The 17,213-nt window shown below is 43.1% G+C and overlaps 1 protein-coding gene across 3 annotated transcripts; it reads left to right on the top strand.

Annotated features, from left to right (window-relative positions):
- Nucleotides 1-7,507: 7,507 nt before the first annotated feature.
- On the top strand, nt 7,508-17,171 carry PMPCB (peptidase, mitochondrial processing subunit beta). 3 transcript variants are annotated; one of them, XM_082309527.1, is made up of 13 exons: nt 7,508-7,618; nt 10,278-10,418; nt 10,743-10,829; nt 11,308-11,437; nt 11,825-12,023; nt 12,699-12,778; nt 13,351-13,463; nt 14,130-14,273; nt 14,854-15,014; nt 16,404-16,489; nt 16,565-16,653; nt 16,867-16,942; nt 17,038-17,171. In XM_082309527.1, the coding sequence occupies exons 1-13, from the start codon at nt 7,529-7,531 to the stop codon at nt 17,100-17,102; spliced, it is 1,461 nt and encodes a 486-aa protein (XP_082165653.1). In that variant the 5' UTR covers nt 7,508-7,528; the 3' UTR covers nt 17,103-17,171. The 3 variants fall into 3 exon arrangements, with proteins under 3 accessions (XP_082165653.1, XP_082165652.1, XP_082165654.1); XM_082309526.1 differs by having other exon boundaries at nt 14,851-15,014; XM_082309528.1 differs by lacking the exons at nt 16,404-16,489; nt 16,565-16,653; nt 16,867-16,942; nt 17,038-17,171 and adding an exon at nt 15,118-16,394 and having other exon boundaries at nt 14,851-15,014.
- Nucleotides 17,172-17,213: the final 42 nt, after the last annotated feature.

Here is a 17,213-nt window from a genome sequence, read left to right as displayed (position 1 = left end):
AAGCAAATGTGTTTAAGACATACTGGATCTTTATGCTTGTGCATCAGTTTGAATGTGTTTTGGACATTTCAAACTTACTGCATATCTACAGAGCAAGTCATTAATGCGTATGCACTGAAATTCTTGCATCGCAAACCTGACGATTTTCTGAGCATACATGGCTCGAGTTGCATGGCTTTTGTGAAGGAGAAGCATCACAGTGCACATCAAATACAGAGAAGACCTGTGCATGCACAATGTCTGGGATTAGTCGATGTTTGGCAGCCTGCTTGGAGTTACTGCTCTGCACTAGCTGCCAAACATCTGGAAGTTAGTAGAAAAATGTAGAAAAGCAGTAGGGAAGAAAATGACCAGCAAAAGCAGCTGTCTCCCACAAAAAAATGGTAGGTCTGGCACTCTGGGCTATAATAGGATTTGAGAAAGGCATCAATTTGGGACATAGAGCACAGTGGGTTTGAGAAGCTCCAGAAATTGTTTCCTTCAGAGGACTATAAAAAAAAAGGGCCAGTGAATCTGAAATCAGTCTGAAAAAGATCTTTATTGATACGCGCCGCTAAACTCAGTGCAATCAGATTGTTAACTTGAAATTTAAATATCAACTTCAGCAAGTTAGCTGCTTATGTGAGCAGAAATATCCAACCAATATTATCCCACATTCCCAAACTCCTTCTGCTGGCTTCTCAGGTTATAAAAGCTCCAACTTCCTCTTTGCCAGCCATCTGTCAACACCCCTAGCTTTTCCCTCGATACAGTGTGGTTATTCGTTTCACAAAAATCAGCACAAAATACAGTTGCTACAGAGTCCTGAACCCTGAATATGTGCACGCATCAAAAAATAAACCTTTTGTGATATAAAGATAAATAACACAAGGAATAATCAAGTGCTTGCTTTGTTTGATTTAATTAATGACAAGAACTCAGTATTTAAATTTAAGTAAAGATGCTTCAGAATTTCCAGCCTGTTGCATTAAAATGCTGGAGGCCCTTACAGAATGTAGGTTCAACTTGTGCCCTTGAGTAAATGCATTTTTAATCTGTATAATACCCTCCAATAGTTTAACAAAATATATGGATCTGATGTTTAGATAAGGGTCGCCTGGGATGAGCTACTAGCCTGAAGCTCAGGATAAGATTTGTTTTGCCTGAAGGTAGCTGCCTAGAAGTTGGGTATCTGTAGTCTGCTGAACTAGTCATTCCTTCCTCTGCATTCACCGGGAGAGAGAATTACCACCAGGAGACATTTGTTAGTCATCATCCTAAGAGAGGTGTCCAGAATACAACAGATATAACCCACATTTTGGAGGTGCCCATTTACTTCCACTGATTATTGAGAGAGCGTAGAGAACTAGTTTTATACAGCTGGAGTTAGGTGTGATGAGTGATACCGCCTTAGCACACAGAGATGAGCCAGGACTCAAATTTGGCCAGTCTGCAATAGCATCACGAGCCTCAGAGAGCCTACGACGTCATGGCAATCAGTCCAGGCTATAAAACCAGCTAAGAAGCTGGATAGAGCTGTAAAGCCAAATGCTTCGCTTCCACAGTTAAACCGCAACAGGGAACCATGGTAGCTAAACAAAAACTGCCCTGGATCAATGACTATTTTGGGTAAGTCTATACTTGCACTGTATTAATATGTGTATAAAACTACATGGTCTGTAGCTTGTGTTTGCTAATGCTTACTTAAACATTATTGAGTTATAGGGATTAGAGATTGAGAAAACAGGGTTTAAGAGAGGAGATAAAAGAGAAAACTGAGTTATCTAGATATTAAAGTAACATATAACTGTACATTTCCTATATTATAAGCTGTGACGAGTCACACTAACAGCATTTTTGTGTAACAAAAAATCTACTCTCCTTCCACAGATTGTTAAGAAAAGCTGCTCACAGCATTGCTACCTGAACATATCGAGGAAGAATGAATCACAGAATAAAAAAATGACAGCTGTCTTGGCTTCCTGATCAGGTGCCAAATTCTAGTATTTTCAGTAATTGCATTAATTTCATTTTTCACTAACTGTTTTAATTGCTGTTGAATTATACTAGAGTCTTGGGTGACCTTTTAATTATTTTCTGAAGAAAATATTTTGCTAAAGTGACCTTTTCTTAAAATGAGCAAAAGGTTGAAATAAATGTTGGAGTTTTGGAAAGTCGTCCATCATCAAACCAGAATAAACAAAACATTGCACCTGTCTGTGGTTATAGTCAAAGGAAGGTATGGAAATGACACTGGTATAGAATGCCAACAACAGCAATAAAAAAGGACTAATTTCTAAGATCCTTGTTCTGTAGTGAGCCTGCTGAAAGGCAAGGAGAAACCTATTTGTTTTGCTAAATCAGATGAACTCACCCACAGGAATTTCCTATTGAGTTACTGCATCTTCTTGAAACACTGTTGTTATGAACTATCCAAACTCCTTCTGTTTATCTCTCTGAGAAAAGTCCTCAGAAGTCAGGTAGTAAGTTGTTTAGTACTTACCAACAGGTCCCTCTTTCTTATTTCAGTGCACAAATACCTATGAGGAAAAGAACTGCATGCAGACAGAATACTACAATATTCCCTGAAGAAAGTTTTTAATCAGCAGCTTCAAAAGTGTGCTCTGTTAATGAGCAATTGAAATGTTATAAATTCAGCCAACAGCCTTTATGTTTAATTTAGACAGTTTTCATTGCAGCTTGAGAGTACAAAAGGCCAGTGTCGGTGGCCTGTAGGCCTTTGCAGTTGCTGCCCAGTGATTAACCATGGGAAAGAAAAGCTATTTGCAATTTAATTAGCTGGAGGATAACCTATAGGTAATACTGATAAAAATAAGCAGCTAGATGCCAGTGAGCAGCTGGCATGAAAATCGGACAACATAGTGTCCATAGAGCTTCATTTGTATTCTCAAAACAGCTTATTCACAAAAAACCACTCCTCTGCAAAAAAAAAGTAGCGTTTCTTGAGCCTGTGTTTTTAGGCTCGTTTGAATTCTGCTTGCTTGGCTAAGCTAAAGCCAATTCCTGGCAGCAGGATTTTGGCATATTCATTAAGTGCAATGCTATATCATTGCTTTAAAAACATAATGGATTGTAAATAAACAGTGAACAGGATGACTCTCCAAAAAGCCAACACAGCACTAAACAGTAGTTTAGCTGAAGGCAATTTCAATTGTTAATGCTTTTACTGTGTGCTGGTTTCAGCAGTTCTGAAGGTCTTTTTCCTGGGCAGTGCTGTTCTGATGCTCAGTTGCTGTGGCCTCCCGTCTGGGGTTGAATCAGCCTGTAATTCAGGATAGCTCTTCCAGACTTCTATAGTAACCTGATCACGATAGGGTGTCTCGCTGATATGAACTTTTTCTTTATTTCAGCAGAAATGTTTTATCCATAGAATTGAAAGAAAAACCTTTCAATGTGACCGTGCTTTCACTGGTCATATCAAGGTTGTCATTCTAGTTCAGAGTTACAGCAGTGCTGATGTCCAAGTCCTGTGTTCAGCCCCTATGTTGACACAGGGTTATAGATGCATCAGGTACGTATATGCAGATTTCTGATTTATATCACTTTCACTGCTACTACCTGGAATTGTTCTATAAAGTAGGAGTATTACTCTAGAAGCAACCAGCTAGATCTATGAGTGCTGGAACCAGCTGAATCTTTTCTCATCTCGGCCGTTTGTAGAGTCTCTCCCCGTGTGTGTGAGCTGGTACCGCAGCCTTCTCCTCCGCTGGCAGCTCCTGGCTGCTCATTTTCATGAGACATAGGAATGGCCTTATCTTTGAGATCTCTGTGTCAAGCTTGGTTGATATTGTACAGTAATGAGCATGGAAACCTCATTTCCTCAGAAAACCAGTTGAATTGAATAATTCAGACTGTATATTACTACTGGTTTTGGTAGAGTTCCTGACAAATTTGAAGGGTAAAGTCTGCTTAAAAACGAAAAGTGCCATTTGGTCCTTTTCCAGAAACCTGTTTACGAGGGATGTTAATCTAAAATAGCTACTTAGTGTAAAATACAAAGCTTTTCATACTTTGGGTGAAATCTGGAGTCTGGATTTGAAGGAACCAGGTTGTCATCCTGAGAATCTCACCTATATCATCTACCCATTTCGTCAGGCTCCGTGGCATCCTGAACTTGGCAGGCAACCGTTTATGTATCATGCTGATGAGTGCAGGATGAATGACAAGGACATCGTTTCTATAGAAGTCCCCTCTGCTAATCCTGGCCCTTCTGCTTCATTGTTGCTTGAGACTGGACGCATAACTATGAAGAAAGGTCTCATTTTCTCCATCTGGAAGCTGCAGATAATACTGTTTACCTAAACCAGAGGGATATTGTGAGTGTTCATTGTTATAATAGTCCATTTCTAAATAATCTCATTGTAAAAAGAGATTGTTAAAACTATTTAAAAAGTAATGTTTTGTAAGAGTTTAGTGGTGATTGTTTATATATTCAGCTCGTACTGTTAGAACACCAGTATTTTTTTTTAATTGCATTTTTAGCTGAATAATAACATTTCTTGATTTAAAGTTGCATCTCTCTAATGACCTTTGGTGGATGCTATGTTTTAGATTGCATTTACATATGAGACACTACTATTTTGTTAAGTAGGAGACATATTATGAGGATAATCAGTTTATCTTAAGCTGTAATTCTTTGTCTAGCAAGGATTCAAATTTCTAGGATGGAGGATGGCTAATGGCTTAGTGAAATCTGGTAAAACATCTTTGAGATAAATCCCAGCATAATGAGATCAGTTAGATCTAACTGTAAAATGGAAGAGAAGCTTAATTTTAATTTTCAAATGCACAGTTTGGTGCTTTGCTTTTTTATTTTACAGCTTGACAGAGAGATATCTGAAATTAAAAAAATGCTGGAACTGGATGGATCTTTTGAATATGCACAAACTACAAGGGAGAAACTAAACTAAAAAAAAAAAAAAAAAGTGGCAGCTAGCTTCATGTAGGGTTAGATTTTCTATTCCACGGAAACTAATTTGCCTCCAATGTAAATTCTCTGGTGAAAAGATGTGCCTACTCTGCAGCTACAAGATGCTTCTTACATAGGTTATGTGGGTACGAGAACAGTACAGGCAGCAGAACAACAGTAACAATTTCAGTCACAGAGATCTACAGTCACATACGCAATCAAGGTGTCCTTGTCAAATCAGGTAGCATCTGGTTTCTTGGCATTTAGGTTTGTATTTTAACTAATGTGTTAACAACGGTTTCCACTTTTATTTCTAAATGTATATAATGCTTTTGTGTTTTACTATTTTCATGCAATTACAGTCCTCGTGACAGAAACTGGACAGGCCCGCTGCCCCGCTGCAGGATTAAAGCTGCTGTTTAAACACACAGCATATGAAGTGGCAGTGTAAGCTTTTTAGGGCAGTCAGTACATTTTCATTCTGAACTCTGAAGGGAAAAACAACTTGCCAACACGCACAAAATATTCCAGAAAAGCTATGTATTTAAAATACGATGGCTTTTTCTGAAATTGCTCCATGTTTTGGAGTCTGAGAAGGTAAATCATGGTGAATAGCCTTCTCAGGCTTTAGCCTCTGAGACAGCTCAGGACCTTCTAACCACCGTCACTGTCATTTGTGAGTCACAGTAGTTTTGTCACCTAAGATCTGCGTGTGACTGATAACATTTCAGGGGGAAGGGAGCACCACTTCTGACAGCTCTTATGAATCAAGTCTGAGTAACAGGACGTTGGCAGTTGTAGGAGACAGCTCACACGGAGCAGAAGGATCCTCAGTCCCCACCATTTTCGAGACCCAGCGTGGAAGTAGAGCCCAGAGCAAGACACAGAGTCACTCTGAGGGCACTCGTCAACTGGGCACTGAGCTCCTTCAGAAACTGGCTGTATCTGTTGGAAAGGAAAGCACAGGGGGCACAGAAGGCAGGCGCTGGAGGACCTGGGGAAAAGCCAATACTACATCTGGGGCCCAAGATCCTCTTCCTTCTGATCATCTGCTGAGAGCCCAGCTTTCTTTCTCTTTTTGGAGCAGAGCAAGACAGCAGTAGGGGAGGTTTACACTATCTGTACTGAGGCAGAGGATGTCAGAAGCACTGTGCTACAGTCTGAGGCAGAGGGGAGTTATTGGGTTAGGAAAATAGTACCCCAAAACAGTGCCTTCCCTCCAGCATATGTAGTACAGATATTTTTTTAAATTGTATTTTGTTTCTTTGTATTGTGTCACACTTAACACACTGTGGGACTTGGACAGGTAATAGAATTTCACCTCTGATTTTCCCTCATTTTTGAGATAATACTTGATTAGCCAAGTGAAAAGGTCCTAACTCCAGGAAAAAAGTAAAAATTTTAACCGGGAAGTAAAAACTGACAGCAGTGTTTTCTGCATGTCTGTACCTATTTATCTACAGCCACAGCCATAGCCATAGCCTATTTATCTACAGCCAAGCATGCTCAGGAAGGATCTTTGGCACTGAAATGAAGTTGCCTCTACTTGTGCATTGCCAGAACTTTTCCCAGCCCAAATTTGGCTCTCATCAAGTACCATTCCCGCAAGCCTTTCCCAGCCCCTGGCAGCTGGGAGGGACTGTTCCCAGCAGCCAGTTTGCACAGGGCCGTCCTGCGTTGGGAGCTGAGGGAGCTCACCAGCGTTGGCATGGGCAGTTCCCTGCCAGCCGTCCTTGGCTGAGCTTTGAATTCACCGGTGTCGATGAAGACTTCCTACCCCTGATAGTCCAGTCTCTTAGATACATTGCATACGTTCAGAATGCTTCTTACAACAAGACTTTAGATCATTATCTTGCTTCAGTCTGGGGATTTCCCCAGTTAGGGTGCATCTGTCTGGCAGGAAACGCAGCGCCCTCAACCAGCAGCGCCCAAAGCGCCCCTTTCAGCGCTGCGTGGAAACACGCGGCCGAGGGAACCTCAGCGGGCCTAAGCTCTGCCCGCAGCAGTTCACAAACTAACCGAAGAGACGCACGACTTTGTAACTGCTGAAACTGGCAATAACGATTTACTGAGAGGAAAACAGGCTTTCCTGAATTGCACTGCTCTCTGGAGCAGAGTTAGGAGAGCAGGGCGACTAAAACCTGGGCCCAGTTTCTAATTAGCCAGCTCCGAAATAGTTCGGTTTGACTGTGGTTTGTTGGAGCATCCCACTGAAAATACGAATTACAGGGGAATCAGCGGTTTTGTGAGAAATATAAACTTTCCACAGCTCCGATCAGGTACCAGGCCTCACTCCCGTTGCTGGGCCCGCACCGCCGAGGCTTGGTCGAGGCCCCGGTGTTGGTGTTTCCTCACGAAGGGGTCAGCCCCCGCCGGGGGCCTCGGGCTGCGGCAGCGCCGTAAGGGGCTCTGCGGAGAGGGGGGACCACCGCACCGCCATGGCGGCTGGCTGGGCGAAGGCGGTTGTGCCCACGGGCCGGGCGGTAACGCGGGGCCGGGCCCGGCCGCGGCGGAGCCTGAGGGAGCGCCCGGCGGCGAGCAGGGCGGGGCGGCGCTGCCTCTGCGCCTGCGCCCCACCCGCCGGAAGGGGGCCACCGCCCCGCCCGCCCGCTCGCCAAGATGGCTGCGTCTACAGCTCGCTTAGCGGCTCGGCGGCTTTTCCTGCCTTGGTCTGCTCGCCTTGTGCGGGCGTCCGGCTCGGGGGAGCGGGTAGGCGGCGGAGCGGGGAAGGGGAGGGAGCCGCGGGGAGCCCAAGCGCGCCGGTGGCTCCCTGCGCTGGTGGTCAGGCTGCCGCAAGGGGGGCGGGGGGACGGGCGGCCCGGCGGCGCGGAGCACGCTGGGAGTTGTAGTCGCGGCGGCGGGGAGGAGGCGGTGCTGGGCGGGCGCCCCGCCGCGGTGCATGGCGGGAACTGTAGTCCCCGCCCGGCTGAGGTGACTTGGCAGCCGCCCCTCGGCGGGACACGGTGGTCCGGGGGGCGAGCCCGGGTGCCGCAGGCCCCAGGTTTGCTGCCTGCTCCCTGGGGCCGCTGTTACCCCGTGTCGCCCGCCGCGGTGCCGAGGCGTCGGGGCTGGCGCGGCGGCTGGGAGCCGGAGCCGTGCCTTGGAGAGGGGCAGCAGCATCCACCCCGGCACGGGGCCTACCCTGCTCACCCCGGGGAGCTCGGAGAAAGCTTAAACCCTCCGTCTCTCCCGTGGTCAGAGGGAGGCTGCCCAGAGGCCCTGATCCCAGAGCCCTCCCCTTCGGTCATTTTCTCCATCCCCCCCAGTTTGAAACCGAAGCTTTTCTTTCGAAAAACAGGAGAGGGAGATTTTGTTGTCAAACACAGATTTTTCCTTCCCCGTAATGCAGACTGGCAGTGAAAATGATCCCTTGCAACAGCCCAGGCTGGGAACTGACTGGCAGGGGAGCAGCTGTGTGGAAGAGGCCTGGGGGTCCCGGAGGACAGCAAGCTGGGCGCAGAACTTCTTTTTCTAACCTACATCTTCCCTTCTTTGTATAAAAGGTGGCAATTTCAATATCTGTCCCTGTTCTGAGCAGGCTGGCAGCAGCCTGGGCTGAACAAATGGCAACGCAGCCAGCAGGTCAAAGGAAGCGATTAGTTCGCACTTGTTGGGCAGTTAGAATATGGCAACTGGTTTTGGGCTCCTCAGTGTAAGAAGGACATTAGTGAACTGGAGTGTGTTCAGCAGAGAGCCAGCAAGATGGTTGCAGGCTGGAGCATGTGCCCTATGAGGAGAGGCTGAGGGTCTGGGACATCTTCAGCTCAGGGAAGACACAGCTTTGGTTGGACCTAACAGCAGCCTGCCAGTACCTATGAGAAGGTTGTCAGGAAGACAGACCCAGGCTCTTCACAGTGGGGTGTGGTGGCAGAAAGAGAGGCAATAGGCATAAGTTGAAACAAGAGAGGCAAAACTGGACATACGAAAAACGTTTTTTCCCATGAGGCAGTGAAGCAGTGGAGCAGGCTGCCCAGAGAGGCTGGGCAGTTTCTTACCATTCTGGGAGATTTTCAATACCCAGCTGCAAAAAGCACCGAGCAAACTGGCCTGACCCCATTGCTGATCCTTGGAGCAGAAGCTTGGACTAGAAACCTCCTGAGGTTCCTTCAAACTTGAATTGTGCTGTGGTCGTAAAATGCGAGGTTCTTTCAAACTTGAATTGTGCTATGGTCCTAAAATGCACAAGCTTTGAGAGATCTAGCCTTTTGGTATTCTAGGAGGAGAGTGGGTGAGAGCTGGCTTTTGTACTTTCATGTTTAGGGCAGTCACATGGTGAGGGAAATCTTTGTTTATTTGATTGATAGATTTAAAATTTTTGAAATAGCTTATTGCTTGAAGTACACATTTGGGATACATATTTAAATTTCTTGATGTTGAAAAAGTGTAATGAACTTCTTTTTTTAAACTACATCTTCCCTTCTTTTGTACCCCATTCTGATTCAATGTGCTTTAACTGCCAGGTGATTGTATAAAAGGTGGCAATTTCAATATCTGTCCCTGTTCTGAACAATGGGTGACTGTGATTTGCAGCTGTGGGCATAGGCCCTTGGACTTCTTACTTCACTTTAAAAAGCAGGTACCCAAAAGAATTCCAGATGTTAAAGGATATATTCCAGGTCGTGCAGGCTCTTGCTGGCAGAACTGGGAAACAAGTGTGGCTCTCAGGGTGGCTGATTGATGATAGTAACATGCTTTTCTGTCAGATCATTTCATAGAATCATAGAATCGTTTAGGTTGCAATAAAGCTTTAAGATCATTGAGTCCAACCGTTAACCTAGCACTGCCAAGCCCACCACTAAACCATGGCCCTTAGCACCACATCTACCCGTCTTTTAAATACCTCCAGGGATGGGGACTCCACCACTTCCCTGGGCAGCCTGTTCCAGTGCCTGACTGCACTTTTGCTGAAGAAATCTTTCCTAATGTCCAATCTAAACCTCCCCTGGCGCAACTTGAGGCCATTTCCTCTTGTCCTATCGCTTGTTACATGGGAGAAGAGACCGACCCCCACCTGGCTACAACCTCCTTTCAGGTAGTTGTAGACAGCGATAAGGTCTCCCCTCAGCCTCCTCTTCTCCAGGCTAAATAACCCCATCTCCCTCAGTTGCTCCTCACAAGACTTGTGCTCTGGACCCTTTACCAGCTTCATTGCTCTTCTTTGGACGTGCTTCATGTTTTTCTTCTGAATCAGGTTAATGCATCCCTGATGTGAAGTAGTGGCGAATAAATCAGGGCTGATTTTTTTCTTTTTAAATGTATGCTTTAAAAAAGATCCACAAACTTAATGTTCAGGAATACATTTTTTTTAGAAGAGCATCCTAGGATATAATTTAACAGTCTGAGCATGACTGATGCTTTTTCTTTACAGCGTGTGCATGTTGGAACAGGCAGGCTCAGAGCTTCCAAAGCAGCAACAGAGGTAATCTTAAACGTTCCTGAAACTAGGGTGAGTCCTCTGGAAAATGGCTTGCAAGTAGCTTCTGAAGACTCTGGACTCTCAACATGCACAGTAGGTAACTTGTAAACGGAAGGTTTTTTTGTAACTGTTCACATGTGCAATTTAATTCCACAAGGAAATGAACATTCTTTCAATGTTTATTAACAATTGTTCTTGAAACTTAAACTAGGAAATAGAAGTCTTAAGGCTTTTGTAAATGATTTGTGATTAGAGTTTTCGTGAAGATCAAAATTTTCTTTTTCTTGAAAACCTGCTTCGTTTAAGGAAAAAGCCATTTAAAAATAAGTCTTGAAAATTTAAGTGTAGTTCATATACAAAAATAGGAAAGCTGTATTGTTAGCTGGTAAAATGACTTCTTTTTTTTTCCCTAATGAGGTTGGACTTTGGATTGATGCTGGAAGCAGGTATGAAAATGAGAAGAACAATGGAACTGCTCACTTCCTTGAGCATATGGCTTTCAAGGTGAGTATGAGTATTGATGTAGAAATTTACAATGGATTTCTAAGTTATTTATCTTTAAAGATCAATGACAAGAACTTTGTCAGAATTGGGTAAATAAATTTTCCAAATCAATGAGTGAGGAAAAAAAAAAAGTGGACAACTTAGACTTTGGTTTCCTTAGAAGATGTAGCTAAAGTCCTAGTTCTGTGTAGCCGATACACAACTATAGATGAGTAACACAGGTCTAATTTTAACTCACTTTTAACTTCATCTAATAGTCTTAGAAGACACTTAGTCCATCTTTTGCCAGCTTTTTATTTTAATTTGGGAGCATAGTAGGATTTATATCTGACTTTCAGACTTGGAGAGATTAGTATGCCAGTTTTCTTTCCAGAATGCTTTTTCTTTCTCTTGACCTTGACTTTTCCAGACAAGAAGTAGTAATGATGAGTAGGTGAATTAAAGCGTCTAGTTTTATTTTCTTATTGTTTTATTTCAGGGAACAAAAAAGAGATCTCAGTTAGACCTTGAACTAGAGATTGAGAACATGGGAGCTCATCTGAATGCGTATACATCCAGGGAACAAACCGTGTATTATGCAAAGGCTTTTTCAAAAGACTTACCAAGAGGTAACTGCTTTCATTCATCAGAAAAGCAGCAAAGAATGAAGTGCTTATCCAGCTCCCGATGAGACAACACAGAATGATGCTTTTGCAGTGTAACAGTCCCTTCCTTCCTGGGTGAAAAGTCCTTTCTTGAACTTCACAGGAATGTGAAGGTTTGGAAAGGAGAGTGCCAGCAGTGAAGTTGATATTTGAAACATTTTTGTCTTTAGATTCCCAAAAGAAAATACCTTTTGGTCTTCTCCCTTCCTGCAGAGCAAGTCTTTTGTCCCTTGCAAATCTTATTAGCAAATCTTGGGCCACTTGGTCTTTGGGGTGGGTTTTATTTTTGGAACCAGATTTTTCTGGTAGCCTGAAAATACACTTTCCATTCCTATCTCTATTTTCAATTAGCTGTGGAAATTCTTGCTGACATAATTCAGAACAGCACCCTGGGAGAAGCAGAGATTGAGCGTGAGCGAGGAGTTATACTTCGAGAGATGCAAGAGGTTGAAACCAATTTACAAGAAGTTGTCTTTGATTACCTTCATGCTACAGCCTATCAGAAGACAGCCCTAGGACGGACTATTTTAGGACCCACTGAAAACATCAAGTATGTCCAAATTTGTGGCTATCTTTAATTGGGTGGTAACTTTTATAAAAGTCTCATCTGAAAATGTAGGGAACAGCGTCAGTTTTCATTTTTACCTGGAAGGTAGCTGAAATTGCACTGGATATAACTGTAATAAGAATCCCCCTATTGCCTTAATTCCCCTGTATGCAGGCATCAAAGGGTATGTGAACTTCAGATGTCTACCGTATGTCTTCATTATTTGCCGTATTTTTCTCCTGTTTGTTAAAAATGCATCTGACACAAAAGTGGAAATGCTCCTTTTTCCCATTGGTCAGGTGTTGGGCATTATCGTAAATACAACTGTGTCTGCACTGCTCTTTCAGCATTTGTTTATACCAGTGCAGACTGGGAGACTGCTAAATGTGCTGTTTTCAAATTGGCATGAGATCATTAGTGGATCCTGTCTCCACCTGACTGAGTTGTAATTCTCATTCCTTCTCAGGAAGCTAGAAGGACTTTGAAAGGCAAAATGTATCAAGTTCATGTTTCCTTTTTAGGAATTCACCCTTATTTTAGCTTTCTGCCTCTATGCACAGCTCTGTGCATTGGCAGAACTTACAATAATTTTGATGTTGTATTGTTCTATACATTTAGCTCTTCTTACTCTAATAAACTTTACTGACACAGTAGTGATGTTCCCTTGACTGTTTCTAGATCCATAAACCGTAACGACTTGGTGGAGTACATAACAACACATTACAAAGGACCCAGAATGGTCCTGGCTGCTGCTGGAGGTTAGTATGAGATATTCACCCTGCATCATGTGAAACTGTACTTAAAACCACGGTCTTTAAGTTTCTGGGAGCAACATGATGAATTACCCATTGTTCAGTAGGTCCCGGAAGTTCATTGTTAGCCCTGCATGTTTTGTGCCTTCATATCCTTTGGACTTTTGTTCCCTTTTCCCCTCAGTAGTATTCCAGAAACGTTCTTAAACCAGTAACTAGAAGTAAATTGTACGCCAAGGTCATTCTTCCATGTGGGCAGGAAAAGAGGGGCCTAGGAGGGGTTCAGTGTGAAAAGGGGAGTAGCAAGGAAAGCAGAGGAGAAATAACATTGAGGCTTGAAACTGAGAGCAAACAGCTTGATTTGGTGTAATATTAATAGAGGGCTATTGAAGAGAATTAAGGAGGGTGATAATGATGATCTTACTCTGTGTAACGGGGAGGTGTGAGGAATCTGAAAGTGTGACATTGAAGGTGGGGAACAATAGATTACTGCTTGGTTGAGTCTTTAAACTGCACAGCAATTTAAATTAACTGTTTACAGGGTAACATTACGAAGTGTGTGAAATGTCTTTGTTCAGGGGTCTCTCATGATGAGCTACTCGACCTAGCAAAGTGCCACTTCGGTAACTTGCCATCTGCTCCGGAAGGAGGACTGCCACCCCTGCCCCCTTGTAGCTTCACAGGTAGTGAGGTAAGCTGTTAGATGGCTTTTTGAGCTGGCCCTTACATCCCCTGTGAGCACAACTGACATGTCCTCTCTGCTGAGGAGAGAGAGCTTCTCAGCCACAGAATCAGCAGGTTAAAAGGTTTCTTGCCCCCAGTGAGGACAATGGAGTAGCTGCTTTCCAAAGCAGTACTTTCCAGCCTTTCGTGGACAAGCCTCGCTGCCGCCACTGTTTCTGCTTTATCAGTTCCTGGAGGAATACCTCCCTTACCCCTGCTGCTACTTTCTTTTTATCCCCTTACCTGCAGTGCTGGAGCATTTCCACTTGTTGAGAATCACTAATTTAAAGGGTATGGAAGAGAACCGAGGCATCTGTGTTCTATTCCCAGCTCTATTTGGATTTTGAAAACTCATCAGTTTTCCTTGCTGCTGTTTGTCATAAAACGACTTGTAATGCCCTCTCTGTGTACATGGCATTAGGCTTGCTGTTGGCCAAAGTGCTCTGAAATCGCCACAGGGAAGACTAGTTAAGGCCGATGTTAAATAAAGCTACATATGCTTTAATTTTTGGTTCTCCATGTGCATGCTTTATAATCCAGATGTGATGGAAATGTCTGTCTCCTGATATTGAACTTCCCGTGTACATTACCTTGTACAGGTTGGTACTACAGCTACTTTCATATGTTCCCACAGATTCGTATAAGAGATGACAAGATGCCCTTGGCACACATGGCGATAGCCGTTGAAGCAGCTGGCTGGTCGCACCCAGATACCATCCCACTTATGGTAGCGAATACTCTGATAGGTAACTGGGATCGTTCCTTTGGAGGAGGCGTGGTGAGTGAACCTGCAAGCACCTTCCTGCTCTTAATGAGGCTGGTGGGCTGGTGAGATCTCTCCGACTTGGGTACTGCCAATACCGACCCATTCAAACCTATCTGATGGCGTTATTGCTGCTTTATGGCTATTTCTGAAGGTCCTTTTTGGACTGGGAGAAGGGGATCCAATGGTGAGTCTGAGAGAATTTGTTGCCCAAGATCTAGGAAGATCTTAGGAAGTGGTTTTAAACCACCAAAATAGAGGTGACTTGAGGTCTGACAGCCCTCATAGAAAGTAGGATGTTTCATACCTGTAGGTCATCAGAACGTGTGGGTATCAGTAACTGTCCCTGTCTTGAAGCTAAGTAGCTTTAGGATTTTGGCTTAAATCTGGGCTGTTACTTGGAAACATGAGATTACATGCAAGGAAAGAAGCTGTTGAGATGAAGAGCTGATAATTAACCTCATAGTTTCTGCTGGAGCCTGAGATACTACTGTATGTTCCGGCACTGAAATGAAAACAGGAGACCATGGATGTAACTAGTGGACTTTCAAAACACTTCATAAAATAAATAATATATTTTGTTTTGCCTCAGCAGAATTTGTCCAGTAAACTTGCTCAGATTGCCTGCCATGGTAACTTGTGTCACAGTTTCCAGTCCTTCAACACCTGCTACACTGATACAGGGCTGTGGGGACTCTATATGGTCTGTGAGCCATCCACTATACAGGACATGGTGCACTTTGTTCAGAAAGAATGGTAAGCTAACAGCTCTTTCTCTAAAAAGATTGTTTTCAGTGGAGGAATACAATTTTAAAAATAGCAATCATTTAAAGAGAATATTTTTTTTTTCTCTGCTTAGGCTTGCCTGGAAAAAACAAATGCATCAAGTTCTAAACTTTGACACTGAATGCAGAATCCCAACAGCCAGTTTCTGGCAGCCTTACTCGGAGTGAATAGCTTAAGGTTTAGGTTTGGTTTTCTTTTTCTGCCCTGGAAGAATGAATAGTAACTGTAGTTAATATAATAGAGTTCTTTGTACAAGAAAATATAGCAGTGATTTTTTTTTTTTTTTTTGACTTGGAAGTGACAGGAGTTATGAAAATGTGTCAAACCTTTTAGAATACTACTAAGTCAGTGTACAGTGCCCATGAACTGTATGATTGACAACTGAAAGAGTAAATATTCATGAATGGGAATAATGAACATGCAGTTACCTACAAACACCATTAGCAGTTCCCCATTCTGCTGTTGCTACCCCACATGACGTACCAGGTGGTGGTGTTACGTAGAGCTCTAGTGAGTACACAGGGAAATGAAATGATGTAAGGTAGGTGAGCTGTTATATACAGAATTTTGAAACCTGGGATCCTAGATAATATTCATTCATCTAAGGCTTAAGTCTAAATTGAAAAGATGTCCGTAGCTGCAACTGTAATGCTTGAACTGCAGATGTGATTAGAAATAGACATATGTTACTTAAGAACACTGATTTAAAGTGGGTGAAGTTGAAACAAAAGTTGAAAGAAAACTTGAAAATGAGGAGTTTCTTTAATCACATGGATCACTTCTCATATACCGTTATTCTATGAGATCTTTGTAAACAACTTGTGGAGAAAAATGGCATCGTTTTGGCTGTTTGCTGCAGCTTAGCACCAGGGAAGATATGAACCATTCCTGTGACAAGAACATGTTAAGATATCTGGTGCATCCCCCTGTCCTGGTGAAATGGTCCTTATGCAGTGCGGTGAATCATTCTCTCACCAAGAGCCAGGATGTAAGGGACTGCTTTCTGGGCTAATTACCTCTAATTGTTGGGCTCCTACTATCTTAGCAACAGCTATTCTCAAGATAGCGAGTATGGACTACACTTGGCTCAAAATATTCATTTAATAAAATGAAATACAGCTCTTTTAAGGGGAAAAACTTGCTCTTGGGTATATTGGTGTGCTTCCAATAAACGCTACTCTTATGCTGCTGCTTTGCATCCTATGGCTTGTTTCCATACCAAACTCTCTTACCAGCTCTGTCTATAGAAAAGACGTGCCTGGTAGGTGTACTAATATATATGCACCTCTTTATCACAGGCAATCTTGGGTGCTACAGGTTACCATTACTTAATGCCTTTGGATTTACACTATTTTTCAGGATAAGACTTTGCACAAGTGTTACAGAAAATGAAGTAGCCCGGGCAAAAAATCTTCTAAAGACAAATATGCTGCTACAACTTGATGGTGAGACTTATGAGAGCTTTTTATTCTTGGTGGAGTTGTATGCTGATAACTGAAGCATATTTTCCCCTATTTTAGGGTCCACACCAATCTGTGAAGACATTGGAAGACAAATGCTGTGTTATAAGCGCCGAATCCCAATTCCAGAACTTGAGGCAAGAATTGAAGTAAGTGGCAGTCATGTTGCAACTGTTAAATTAGGCCCTTAAGAAATAAAATTGTATGGGAAGTAACAATACAGAAGTTAGCCTGTTTCCAACTGAGAAAATTTTCAACTGTTTTGTTGCCTCTTCCCCTGGGTTATACAAAATGAAGATCACTGGCCCTTACTATATTTTTAGATGGAATTGGTAACAAAGATCTCTTTTTACCCCTTTTAGGCTATTGATGCCCAGACTATTAGAGAAATTTGCACAAAGTACATCTATGATAAGCATCCTGCAGTTGCTGCCGTGGGTATGTTGTATAAGTTTCCCTACCCTCCCGCAACCCCTCCACACCAATTGGTATCAGTTTAGCATGTGTCATGGCCAACTTTCTTTAACTTCCAGGTCCCATTGAACAACTTCCAGAGTATAACAAAATCTGCAGTGGCATGTATTGGCTTCGTGAGTAGTGAATAACAAGAACTTTCAGTATGCTTGAGCTTTAAAAAAAAAAAAAAAAAGAAAAAGAACTACAACCCGTTTAAAGCTTTTGAGCTGGAGAAATGCATTTGAGAAGATTA

Source organism: Platalea leucorodia (genome assembly GCF_965183815.1).
Source record: "Platalea leucorodia genome assembly, chromosome: 4".
NCBI lineage: Eukaryota > Metazoa > Chordata > Aves > Pelecaniformes > Threskiornithidae > Platalea > Platalea leucorodia.
This window is presented reverse-complemented; position numbering and strand designations above follow the sequence as displayed.

What these genes read in the sequence shown, in the direction of transcription:
- PMPCB (XM_082309526.1), top strand. Translation starts at nt 7,529, where the DNA reads ATGGCTGCGTCTACAGCTCGCTTAGCGGCTCGGCGGCTTTTCCTGCCT. An exon ending in GTAGCTTCACAGGTAGTGAG is followed by an intron (nt 13,464 to 14,129) that starts GTAAGCTGTTAG and finishes ATGTTCCCACAG; the next exon opens with ATTCGTATAAGAGATGACAA. An exon ending in GTTCCTTTGGAGGAGGCGTG is followed by an intron (nt 14,274 to 14,850) that starts GTGAGTGAACCT and finishes GTTTTGCCTCAG; the next exon opens with CAGAATTTGTCCAGTAAACT.